General features: G+C 48.3%; 3 protein-coding genes across 3 annotated transcripts; 1 reads left to right on the top strand and 2 right to left on the bottom strand.

The window, feature by feature from the left end:
• Positions 1–882: 882 nt before the first annotated feature.
• Positions 883–1,287, top strand: ATNIH1004_004334 (uncharacterized protein; the record flags this gene model as incomplete). Its single annotated transcript, XM_033569004.1, has 1 exon — positions 883–1,287. The coding sequence occupies one exon, from the start codon at positions 883–885 to the stop codon at positions 1,285–1,287; it is 405 nt and encodes a 134-aa protein (XP_033427810.1).
• Positions 1,288–1,783: 496 nt separating this feature from the next.
• On the bottom strand, positions 1,784–4,216 carry ATNIH1004_004335 (WD40 repeat domain-containing protein; the record flags this gene model as incomplete). Its single annotated transcript, XM_033569005.1, has 2 exons — positions 1,784–3,216; positions 3,292–4,216. The coding sequence occupies 2 exons, from the start codon at positions 4,214–4,216 to the stop codon at positions 1,784–1,786; spliced, it is 2,358 nt and encodes a 785-aa protein (XP_033427811.1).
• A 1,272-nt stretch (positions 4,217–5,488) lies between these two features.
• On the bottom strand, positions 5,489–9,226 carry chsF (chitin synthase CHS3; the record flags this gene model as incomplete). Its single annotated transcript, XM_033569006.1, has 3 exons — positions 5,489–5,574; positions 5,635–6,440; positions 6,501–9,226. The coding sequence occupies 3 exons, from the start codon at positions 9,224–9,226 to the stop codon at positions 5,489–5,491; spliced, it is 3,618 nt and encodes a 1,205-aa protein (XP_033427812.1).
• Between the last annotated feature and the right edge of the window lie 4,321 nt (positions 9,227–13,547).

The raw sequence follows: 13,547 nt of genomic DNA on the forward strand, positions 1-13,547 counted from the left end.
GGGGTAGTGGGACTCTCAGCCACAGATATGTTCGATATGTGGTTAGCGTGCTTATGGGGTCGATTTTCCAAATCGAGAAGGAGTTCTGCAGCTGAGCGTTGTTTGTTTGTCCTGCAGGCGCTTGCATTCTCATGGTCAGCATCGTGGCTTGCGCCTCTAGAGTAAGTAGCGTAGTCTTGGTAGTTCAGTCTTTGTTGGTCTATGTTTTTGGCCGCGGCATATTGCATAAGTGCAGCCTTAGGAAGCGTTCGATACTTGAATTTTGGCATCACAAGGCCAGTATGGAGTATATTCTATGAGGGAGTTACTCGGTCCCTGTCTCAAGAAGCGACGTGGACGTATAATTGGGTCCATTGGAGAAGAAAGTATTGATGTACATTCCCGAATCTCTACACAGATCGACAGCCGCTTCGTCCACCGAAACAAGCCTGCAGCCTCCGGGAGACGAAGGCCGTATTCATCTGAAGAGGATGAAAGCTCCTGGTAAAACTGAAGAGAACATGAAGGACATGCAGCGGAAGGAGATGCAGAGCACTTCCCGGATCGAAGTGTAGCGGCGCTTCAAATACATTATTCTACTGGGGGTCCTCTTAGAGCACGTCCGGGACGTTCCGGGAGGAGAGGGGAGGGGGGGGGGGGTGGTTTCGTTAACGGATTACATCTAATTGCGAAAGGCCTCGGAGAAATTTTAAACGGTTGTTCACGGATATGATTTTTATCACATTTGGAGTCCAAGAATATACAACGTGAAAAGATAAGCAATACGAAACAGTTACATATAGTTAGAACCGTGCTTTTCTTAGATGTTTTTTAAAATGAATCTAAAGTGAACAATGCACATATAAAATTTCGCGATAATCGCAAGCCCTCGAAGTCGACCTGATGGCATCGACCTTCAAATGTTGGGCCGACCACGGTGCTAAACCCGGTAGCGTGGGATCTATAGCGCACGAGATCTTCGAGTTCATCGCGCAGAAGGACCGCGAGGGTGCGAGAATCACCTTCGTATGGCTGGATAATAAGAATCCATGCTTCTGCGCACCCGGATGGGGGTGTTCAATCGAAGCGTTAAGATATTTGGCGCGGGAGACGCTGCAGACGCGGCAGCCAGTGGGGATGAGAGCGCTGTATGGGTTTTATGGAGTGGAGAGCAGTCAGAGGTATGAGAATATCCGGGACTCGTTGAATGAGAATGAGGGACAGTGCTTAGTGGGAATGCTACAGATGTGTTGGCGTTGTATGATGAGATTGGGGGGCAGTGGCGACCAAGCAGAGGGCGATGGATGATGGGTAATATGTAGCTGGAGGAGAGGTTTGGGGATTGTCAAGTTGATAGGGGTATGTGTGCGCAGTTGAGAGTGGCGAGTGAGGTTAGAGATCGTTGAGGATTGGGGAAAGTCATGAGTTAGACGACTGGGCAGGGTAACAGGGAAATTGTGAATGCGATGTTGGGTGAAGCTCTCATACCACGAGGACGCGTCGCATGGCTACGATAGATGAGGCGCCATAGTAGGGCCCTTGTTTTGTAATGCCGATCGGAGGTTCGTGCCTTTTATAGACCAACAAACATACAGCGTTGGCCCTCTAAAAAAAAGCGAGAATATGGCATGGGCATACCGACATAAATTATACACTTTGGAGCTGAAAGTCAAAAATATACACTATGTACAGTCAGTCATCAAGACCCGAGGTATAGACAAATATCATATGGTATCTCCGCTAATAGATCAGTCATCCTCCCATCAAAATACAAATGAAATCAAGAAGCTACCAAGGAATGCGCCTACAGCAATAATGCCTCATGCTCGTAGTCGCTCAAATTCCACCAGAATCGCAGCTGCCGCTCACGTTCGCTTAGTGCGCATCGATCATCCTCGTCGAGCTCTGACTCTCGTACCCATTCGTTGGGCAGCTCCCGTATCCCGTACGGCTGCCCCCATTGGCGTCGCTCAAACTGCATGAAACCGCCAAAGTGCTCGTCTGCATTGGCCACCCAGATCGTACTGCCGTCCGCCGAATAGTCTGCCCCTCCGATCTCACCGAAGAAATCATGTACCTGGCGGGTCTGGTACGTCTGTGCGTTGACAATGGAGATGCGGTCGGCTGGTTCGCATAGCAATAACGTTCGCGGCCCCCCACCCACCGGCGAATAGTGGAGAGACCGATACCCTGCGACATCGGACTCGATCTTCTCCAAAGCCTTCCAGGTGCGTGCATCCCAGATGATAGCCGTTTTGTCCTGGTTGCTGGTGGCAATATGGCGCATGTCCGGTGACCACGCGCACGCAAACCCAAAATCCCGGTGGCCCCGAAGCGGGTGAACTGGCCGCCCGGAATCTGCCTCGATAATCCAAGCGTCGGGCGAGTCGCCAATGACAACTCGTAGGCGTCCGTCAGGAGATGTGGCTGTACAATTAATGGCACGCGAGAGTTCGTGGTCGGCAACGAAGGTGTTGGTCTCGCAGTCAAGCACCCGCAGATGCCGGTCATTGGACGCAAAAATCCCCATCGGTGTTCGGTTTGTACGACTTGGGACGACATCTATGTGGTTCGTGATCCCATTAAGATCCCTAGTTACAAATCCTTCTGCTCCGCTCCCCTCTGCGCCCGCCGCTCGCAAGGCATATTCTCCCAGAAATCCTCCCGCGATGACCACATCTTGCGCAGATTTCATGGATGAGATTTTGACGGGTCCCTGGAAGCCAAGCTCGACCGCCGGCTTAGCCAGATCGATCAGGCATCTTAGGTCATCGTATGGCGGGATCCACGAATACATTTTGGATTCCCGAGCGAAGTGTACAGTATTGTAAGCAGCGACCGACATCAAATTGCGAAGCTGAAAGTGCTCGATTGTGGCCTTGCACCTGGTGTACATAGATTTCTCTCGAAAGTAGAATTCTTCCTGTGGAAGCTTGATGCCAGGCTGATTGGAAGATTCCAGATTGTGATAGGACGTATACCAAAAATCGCGCAGGCGCCGTGCATCCGATCGCTTCACCCGTAGGGCCTCCCACCATGGAATCTGTTGGAGGTCAAAGAAGTCTCCAGAATAGCTGCTTGGCCGTATAATTTTTTGCGCGGGGGTCCAACCAAGAATGTTGGCGAGAGGGCAAGGGGGCAATGGCGCCGAGACAAGCGGAAAGCTTGGTATCGAAGCGATAGAAGAATGGACCCATTGTGAAATAAACTGGTCGATATTGAAGTTCCTCTCATGAACTATTCAGGGGAAGATGAGTTAGCATGGTGGCTCCAGTAGATGTCAATAAACAGAAAGCTTTGAGCTGTACATACTTGTCCCTTGTACAGCAGATGCAGCGAGGTGAGGATCGCCTGCTGCATCTTCTTCGTCTGAGAGGGAGCTGTGATCGACGTGGCCTGAGCCGGTAGAATCATCGGTAGGCTGCGAGTCATAATCCCGATCTAGGCCGCGATAGAAATCATCAAAATCGATATCAGGTATATGTTCGTGAGTGTGACCAGTCGGAGAGTAATTGACATATTCCTCCCCATATTCACCACTGTTGTCATCATCCGAATAGGGTCTCTGTGTATCGTCAAGATCATCATCTCGCGCTTGCGAAATATTCGGTTGCTGTTCCGGTAGGGGGGGTTCATAATCCACGAACAAATCAACACGTTCGTCTTCACTACCCTCTGGTATAGTCGAGATTGTTTGCCCCACTGTGGCGTTGTCGATCAAGTGATGAACCAGATCCCCGATTGCCGTATGCGTGCCATACGATCCTAAGGGCACACCTCCAAAATCGGACACCACATCTGTCATCTCCGAGTCTGATATATATAACTCAGTTGGTGGTGATGATGAGGACAGTCCTGGGGCAGCCTCGTTGCGCGCATGGGGGTGAAAAATGTCCTCTCGTTCGATGACCGCATTGACAACCTCAGACACCGACAGAAAATTTGGCTCACTGCTTGCCGCATTTGGATACTGAGAAACGGCCATGAAGGAGGGCATTCCCGAAGCTGTCGAATCGAGGTCGTCCTCTAACGTTACACCGCCAGTCAAGCCTGGACTGGACGGGAGTTGCTGGTCTTCCGTGTCCATCGCTTCTTCATGGCCAGGATGGGGCGAAGACTGACGAGTGTGCCCGATGCCCGGCCCGTCCTGAAGTGGACGATCGTCGGCCCTCAGGGTCCAATCACCGGTGCAAATGGATGGTGACTGGTGGATTTCCAATTCCCTTTGGATAGGCATTCCGATCGTATTGCCAGCGAGGCGAACGGGCTTCCCGGCGCAAGCGGCGTGTGAGAAGATTCAGTTGATAGTGATATAACAATTCAAGTCGGGATGGCAGCTGATTGGTACCGAAGTTACGCAAGGGACGAGCAGCCGTCCACGTTTCCCTCGATCGCAATCAGATATCTTGGCCCTGCAAGTGGTGGTCACGCCGCAGCTCGTCTCCCACCCCCCACGCGGGGAGGACAACTCGGTCAAAATTAGGCTAGAAGCTGAGTTCCGAGTGGCAACCAGTCGAAACCTGAATCCCTGCGGCTCTGTATACGTAAATGAACGTCACACTATGGATGTAGTGATCCTGCGCAAGACAAAGGGCGAATAAGTCGCAGGTGACGGCCGGGTAAAGAAAAAGCCAAACACGAGAATATATCGACAACTTCAAGGACACAAGAAGAGGGGCGTGCGAGGGGATAAAAGGAGAAGGTGAGAAAGTAGAGGCGGGGAAGTGGACTTTGCGGAGGAGGCCTCCCCAGTGCCTGGGGAAGTGAGGTTGCCTTCAGTCTGCACGAACACTTGGTAGGAGACCAGATGACACTGCAACATTCCGAATCAGTTGGAACGCGTGGAAGGGAAGCAGCAGAAGCATACGGTGCTTGTTAGATTTGGAGGGGAATAGGGCGGCGAGTGTCAGAACGTGCATTTGCGGTCACATGGAACAATGATCCGCAGCTAGCGCTGGCAATGTGGATGGATGGGAGAGACAATGGTATGAGCAGATGGAGAATGGAGCTGTCGGTTAAAGAGTCTTAGTCAGAGGAACAGAGCCAAGAGCTGAGCGATGAAATGAGCCACTTACAGGATCTCCATGGCATGGAATGACCCATTGAGGGCCCCCATAGCATCGGTAGCTAGTCGGCTTGGGATGGATGATGAATCAGCAACGCACATGACCACTTGGTCATGTGGCAAGGTGGGCTGATCTTATTAAATCGGTTTAATCTTGTCTTTGTAAAAGGGCCATTACCTCCGCAACTATTCCCCCGGAAGGGTTCAGAAATAAAAAAAAGAAAAGAAAAGAAAAGAAAAGAGGAAGGAAAAAGAAAATATATCCCCACAAGCTCTTCAAAATATCAGCATCGAACTGACGCTGCAAATAACATATACATGTAAGAAATAATTACAACCAACCGAATAATATACTATATGGCTGCGCAAAACGCCACCCCTTAGAAGTAGAAAAAAGTACAATCGGTCGTAACACATCCAAAATAAGATATATAGGACCAAGTGCTAGTAATCCGAATACGGTTCGTAGTGCGCCGGATATCCTCCGCCCATAGACTGTCCCCATCCCCCCTGCATCCTCAGACGACGATCTAGATAATTCCAGAGTCAGTCGATTTTACCTCTCAAGGTCAGAGTGCATATTTACATACCTTTCTCGAAGTCTCTCCATCGCTTCATGGTTATCTTGCTGCTGTCGAACTCCCCCTCTCCAGCTTCGTGACCCTTATCCTTCTCGCCTGCTGTCTTGCGCGTGTCACCCCAGCTGAAGTCGTCAAATTTCCAGAAGGAATAGGTAGGAAGAACAAAATTCCATATAGGTAGTGAGATCAAGTAGATCAACATCCACAACACATACACCAACCGGTGGGCAGTCACGACAATCAGCACGCCTGGAAGTCCGAGGATCAATGCAAGCAGGACCAGTGGAATAACTTGCACTGGTTTCCTGACAATGGAAGAAATGACAACGTAAAAGGTGAATGCAATAGCGGCAGGAAGGACAAGTGTGCCAATCAGTTCGATGAAAATAACGAACTGCATACTAAAGCAGAACGTCCCACACAGGTCGCGAACCAAGACAAGCTCCATCAGGTTGTGGACAGTACTATTGATCCAACGGCGCCGCTGGGACAAGAGCACCATGAATTTATCCGGTACCTGAGTCTTGCAAACAGCCTGGGGCACAAAAATTTGCTTGCGCTTGGGGAAGGTCCGGAGCATCAGAGTTGACAGGTATCGATCCTCGCCAAGTAGGAGCAAGTTTTTCTTGTGAAGAGTATCCACAACATTCTCCGAGTAGTGTTCGACAACATCGGGATTCGCGAGAATGGGCACCCAGTAGTTTTGTCCTCCTTTCGGCGCTTTTATCCGATACATTGAGAAACACCCGGGGAGACAAGTCACACCACCAAAGACGGACTCGAATGACTTGGCCTGGTGATGTGAAATGAAATACCTAGAAAGCAATGTCAGTTAAAAAACAAAAGCTGAAACACCCAAAGCTGTATGTACATACTCAAATACCTGAATCATAGTCACCCAACTATCGGTCTTGTTAGCAATCTTAGTCTCACCGCACAAGCCCATCACGTCGGGATCTTTAACCATCGCCGAGATCATATGGGTCAAACTATCTGGAAAGACCTTGGTATCGGCATCAACCATGAGTACAACCTCATAGAAATCAGGAGGGATCCCCGTAACATTCCAGAGGCCATTGAACATTTCAAATTCCAACTCGGTCATTCTCTCATCAAACATGACTTTCTGTAGGAAAGACATCAAGATAATCTGACTGTCTCTTTTGCCGCGGTTCCCAGGCTTGGATTGACTCTCCTCCGCTGGAGTTCCGCATTTCACGATAATCATCATGGGAACGCGTTGTTGCTTTTCGGCAGGGATAACAGACGACTCCCCGTAGTCATAGAACCCAGCATATATTTTGGCCATGTTGTGTCGCTTGGAACCGGTGGCTACTGCTACATAAGAGAACGGCTGAACCTCGTCGAGTGGAACCACAGGATCCCGCATCATACGAAGAACAATCTCTGGAGTCGAGTATTCCTCCCCCTTACCCTTGATCATACCATCACAGATGACCACAATAGTCTTGTGGCTATTAGGATAATCGGTCATAGCAACGGAGTCCAGTGTGGTGCGGATACCATCCTCACCTTCCGAATAGCAGGTAACTAGACACATAGCATGCGCTAAGGGATAGCCGTAGGGTTGCCAATCTGGTGGAGGTTGAGGGACGACAAGCTCGTGGATGTTTCCAGTGGCCCCGAGAGTGTCTGTCTCCGCTATAGCACTCGAGTAACGTGACTCTTGCACCAAACTCGTCCGACTGGTGGTAGGGTTTTGACGAGAGGCATCGGCGCTCAAGGTACCACCACTACTGTTGTGGCTCAACTTGTACATAGAGTTTCCGCTAGGAATCAATCGAGACGTGGAGTTTTGACTCGCCATCGTCACATATTGAGGACGCTGCTTTCCACCATTGCTTACGGTGTAAGGGCTAGAGAACCGAGAGGTGGTTGGCAGAAAGCTGGCTCTCTTGCTAGCACGATCCATCACAGGATCCGTGAGACGAGGACCAGGGCGGTAAATGTCATTCGACCAGTCTTCGATTTGCTGATTGCGTTTCTTGGAGTTCGAGCTCATGCTTGTCTTCTGCGCGGCAAATCGAGGCGCGAGGAACCACTGGAAGAGCAATGCAAAAACGAATTTGACGACGACAATGGACAAAATAAAGATCAATGATATGTAGAGAACGACCTTAGAGGCAATACATCCAACGGTGTCTGTATCGATACTCCCCACCTTCACAATTTGGGACAGGCATTTGCCTATCTTCTTCTCCTCTCCGCTTTGGAGATAGTAAGTCAGGTCAACGCCGCGCACATCAGGATTTTTGCGGAGCTCGTCAAATTTAGACGGATATTTGACCTGAGACGTGTTGAACCAAGTCAAAAGGTCGAGATCAAGCACGTTTCCAGAGTAAACCACCAGGTTCCTACTCTTGTTTCTTGTGTCCTCCCAGGTGAAATAAACGTCACCGGAACCTTTCAGGCTGTAGAAAGCTCGCCTAGCCTCCCCAGATGTATGACAGGCCCAGCCCGGATAGTATGACTCAGTTAAATTGGGCTTTGACGAACCATCTTGATTGAAAGGCGCACACGGGAAGTACCATGCAAGCTCCCCTTTAGAATTTGTCGGTACATCGGACCCTTCGGCTGCAGTGATCAGACCTTTGCATGCCCCATTGACTTGCTGGAAAAAGAAACTTCCGTCTTGTCCTCCATACTTGTGAGGGAGATCATAAAGCACATTTGTATCGGGTGGGATACCAGCGGCTGGTGGATGAGTTGATTTGGACAAGTCGTAGGCTTTCCCGTGGAATATCATGTACCCACTGTCGACTTTATTGATCTTCAATCGGGTGGGCGGTGATCCACACACAGCAGCTGTAAATCCAAATGTGAGGAAACCGACGAACGCAGCAATCAATAAGATAATGCTGATAAGGCCTATTTTCTCACGCCATGCACTCCGCTGGGCCTTTTGTGGCATCCCGAAGCATTTCATTATACAATCGGGAGCCCAAAAAGTGATAATCGCGCAGTACGTCGTCCAGAGGCTGGGGGGCCGAACCTGCTCCAAAGCCTCCTGTCGACGTTTTTCCGCCGCAGCTGCCTTCTTCGAGATCTTTCGCGACGATCTCCTTTTCTTCGTCCGCTTTCGACTGGGAGCTCGCTCCATAGGCTTGTTGATGTTTCCATGCTCGCTGTACAAGCCATCCTTGCTTCTATATTCCAAGCTATGAGAGCTGGGTGTATCAGCGACGTCTTCTTCTCCCATCAAAGGTTCATGGCCGGTGGTAGAAGGGTATATAGGCATGTTCTGGGACCGCTGGCGATAATGGTAATTGGGATGGGATTGATCAACTCGACCGCGTTCCGGCTTTACAAAACTCTTTTTCCGCCTCAAGTGCTCTCCTACATCCAGTCTCTCTTCGTCAACATCCCTCCTTCCTTTGGAGCTGTGTGACCGATGACGGCGGTGATGACGATGGCTCGAGGGCGGACTTGATAGCGTCTCATTGTGTGTTCCGGTCTCGATATCTCGTCGTTTTCGTCGGGAAGAGTCGCGATATGCTGAGTCGCGATATACTGAGTCACGAAATGCTGAATGTTCTTCTCGCCGCGGGGAAGCCTTCCCCGGCCGCTGAGGTAAAGACATCGTCTTCCTGGGTCGTAGCAAACGACAAAGTCAGCAAGCTGCGTCTTGATGTATATGGTGTGAACTGTAGGGTGTGCGCGCGCCAGGATATTCACCTTTATAGAAGAGCGACCATAAATTTAGACAAGGGGTTAGTGGAACTGATGTTGTTGAATGTTATCTCACCATGAGCTGTAACGGCGCGATGAGGTAGCGAGCGGAAACAAGCAATGCACTGATCACCCTCCTGGGAGCTAATATATATGTTTTCTTCGACTGGTATTTGGCGATAAGAGAACTGCAATAACTTGAATGGGATGCGAAACAAACGACAAAGGTAAGCGATCGCGCAAAATGCTGTGGTCCACCTCGGAGAGGGTCAAGTAGCGACTAGTAACTGGTCTTCCCAAGAGCGAGTGATTATAACGAATGGCTGAGTCGATTAACGATGGGTAGAATTTGCGTGGGAAAGAGTGGTTCGAACCCTCGAAAATGCGACAAGTTGAGAAAGCGGGTGAAGGTTCCCCCTTGTGACAGGAATAGGGAGAAGGGGACAATCGACTAAATTGGTGCGGAGATCGGGTTGTAGTCAAAAATACCAGGGACTAGGTAGAACAGGTGATAGTGCCTAGTATCCTGAATACCAGCGGATATCCCTAAGGTATGGAGTACCAACGAAGCAGGTAATTAGTACCTAGAAAATAAAGAACTGTCGCACAGTCTCCTCTATTTGAGGTACTTTCGTCTGCCTCTGCTGCTAGGTTATATAAACAATTAATATTCTTCCTCTGTATGTACAGTACACCTCGTCCGGACATATGGCTACATAATGCAGGTCTCTCAGCCCTTACTCGACGGGGAATCCACCCCTTGCTGTCCCAGATATACTAACTGGTTTATAGCCAAAAAAAAAAAAAAAAGCAGCCACAGTGCCAAACGCTGTCACTGTGCGATTTCTTTTAATATAAGTTGAGTGTGTGTAATCAACCTGAGTCCTAGTTGTATGGCCAGGATAAAAGACCGTTAGAACGACAGAGTGGCTTGTTAGTTACCCTTGGTACTTAGTTTACATAATTAAACTCCCATCAATGTGCCTCGTCGCTAGGGGCAATCAGTCGGGGCTAGATCCCGTCCCGCCAATTGAGTTGACTCACGGATCACATACAAGGCTCGGACCCTGGTCGGCTTGGATCAATGGTGACCGTCTTGGGACCATTGATTGGACAACAGCGCTGGGATATGTCGTCTAGCCTGATACGAGTTGGCATCAAAATAGTATGGCCAATGATCGTAGAACCTCTGTCTTGCTTGGCCCCACTGTCTCGGTTGCCCCTCCGATCTGAAAACTGTTTGGCAATAACGCTTTCTATGTAGTTAGCAATTACTGATAATACGTAAGGTCCAAGCTTACCTTGAGATACAATACCTATCATTCTTACGTACTTGCCTAATCTCTCTTCAATCATCAAAGCAAGATAATACATTCAGCAGAGACTTTGTTTAATTACAATGCTAATGGAAATATGTTTTCAAAATTAGCACTCTTTCTTGAACAAGGCCTTTGCGAGATTTTGCTATCCAACGGAAGAACCAGTTTACCATTGTCGCCTACTCGTAATTAACATTGCCTTGGTATTACTCAAGTGAACGCCTTATTTATGTGCCGTACATGGGCATTGACATAAAATATCAAATTACCAAACTATTAATGAAGTAATAAACTATTATTTCGTTGCAACAACGCTACCCTCCATGCTAGGGAATGGAAAGAAAGCCTACGGCAATATTATATAGACCAGATGTGAGTACTCTAGGAGACAGGCTCTTTCTTAACTCTCAATAGCACTCTTTACAAGCTTAAAGTTAGTTAAAATTCTGAGACATCTTTTACAGTTACTACATTTACTATGTGGACCTTCTCCCCAAAATTTTCCAAGGCTCCTAACTTTAAGTAATAATAGATTAGACCCCTCCAATGACGTAGTTGTTTCCTTGATAAATATTGATCAGGATTTCGATTCAAGAATAATCCGCGAAGCCTAGAAAAGTGTAAGAAGACCACAATTTTGGTACGTATAGCCGACACAAAGTACACGGGTCTTGATATAAGCGCCACACACTATTTGCTCTGTATGTACATCCAATACTCTGTATTTCCGTACTTCCGTGCGACTCCACTGGTCAAGCAGCTCACATGACACCATCTAAAGCATCAGCCAGTGGCAACGTTGGAGTACAGCATGCGGAGTACATGCGTCAACTTAAGACCCTTCTGTTCTATTTTCAGACAAAGCCAAATGATATGGAATCACGCCACAATGATGACTTACGCACATAGCGAAGCCTGTCCCCAAAATTATCAAAATTATTACACCTTCTTGCAGTATAAACCTGTGATATTGTGTCAAGTTTGACAAGTCATAAGTGTGTAAATAATAAACCTTTTCTGTACTCTGACTCCTTTTTGTTCTGTTTTCATTGACACTTAATCAAGAAGAATACACATTATGCATGAAGCACATATGGGTGCCTATTGCCTGCCCGATAATCAATCACCACAGTATAATAGATATTTCATATGAAATACGCCAGTGGAACCGGCACAAACTGCTCGTCTCCATTTGGTGTACTCTGTATTTCGGGCATTATGTGGAGAAACCCCAGCCTTATTATACCATTGTTATGCATGACGCTATGCTTCTGCGTCGTTTTTGGAGACCTAAGAGCAATTCCGGTGACTGCAGGTAGGGTTTCTCCCTAAATGTATCTGGAGGCGAAAGGGTATAAACAACCGTAGAGTCTAGCGCACAACTTTCTGGCCTTAAACCCAGTGGAGTCGTAGTCGGTATTCACTTATCTACTATCGATAATGGCAGAGGGACGATGAGCCCAACCGAAGTGTTATGGTGTCATCTCAAACACGGCTTAGACTATGGTCAGTGGAGATACTAGGTTGGTACTCCACCTATCCGATGGTGGTCAGCGACAATTCCCGTACCATGGCACTCTGGAATGCGGGTAGTGATGAAGAATGTCCCCCCATGTCCGATTCATGCCTGTGTTAGTTAGTAGTTTGTAGAAGGTGGATAGTGAGCCCACTGATCGCTGTTTATGGACCAGAGACGGAGCAGATAGTTAGGACGATCATCAGCGGAGCCCTACTACGTAGGATTCCGACGAAATAGGCTTCCGTTCCACTGACTAAGGAGTGATTCATAGTTAGTTACGAGCTACGACTAACTACTGCATTGCCGGCTGGCCTGATGATGAAAGGTAGGATTGTACGGAGGGGACTTCGGACTAGCGTCTCTAGTCTCTCTTCAGGGAACTTTTTTAGCCGGTCCGAGATAGCCGGCGAAGATGAAAAATTGAGAACAGATACGGAAAGAGGAATTAAGTATCTGGTCTTTCCCCTCTCTGTGACTAGATATGAAATTGGAGTTTAGACTGCAGTGCTTACTATAGTCATAGAATCGACTAAGGTGCCCAATCTGAGTCAGGACTACCTCGTATTTTGAGCAAGCGTTTAGGAGATGAGGCTCTCACGTACCTAATAACTAGATAGTGAGCATTGGTAAGGGGTAAGAATGGTAGTCATCATTGATGATGGTGACGACTAGGTCCATGAAAGCGAACAGCACATTGGGAGTGCCTTCGTGTACTCCCCAGATCAACCCTCAGATCTTGTACGCATGAATCATCTATGTGCCTCACTCAGCACGCCAACTGGTCTCACAGATCTGGGCGGAGTACTCCGCTGCAGTCTATGTAACCGTGAGCCATTGACGTTGCCGTTTCATCGTGTTTTGTTAGCCCAACCCACGAGCATCCAGGATGTCAGACAATGCGGAGAGACGCCAGCATGGAACATGCCCCGACGAGATGGTTAACTCGTCGAATCTGATTTGATTGGATTCGTGAGATGTGACCAATGCTGGCGGATTATTTAGGTATAGAAGGACTAAGATAAACCAAAATACGATGAGTTGATGCTATTTATTCCCTCCAACCTACTAGGTCCCACCAACAGTTCGCGAATCTTTGCCGCCTCTTTTTTTGTTTTCTTGTCTTTTCTTTTCTTTTCTTTTTTCCTTTTTTTTTCCTGCCTGGGACCAACCACATCGGTTGCCTGTCCGTACTGCAAGACACCATTCGCAGTAAACAAAGAATGCGACAAAAGAAATAAGTGAAAAGAAGACAGAAGAAGAAAAGTGGTGGAAAGAGAGCAAAAACCTCAGGGGTTCTCATAATACGGCCCGTGTATCGCCCGTACCGTATCCATACCGTGCTAATTCCTTCTCGGCGCCTGAGGCCATTCTGCTACTCCTCCACTCTCGCCCTT

Source organism: Aspergillus tanneri, assembly GCF_003426965.1.
Source record: "Aspergillus tanneri strain NIH1004 chromosome Unknown AapTan_3_pilon_pilon_pilon, whole genome shotgun sequence".
In the NCBI taxonomy this organism is placed as follows: Eukaryota; Fungi; Ascomycota; class Eurotiomycetes; order Eurotiales; family Aspergillaceae; genus Aspergillus; species Aspergillus tanneri.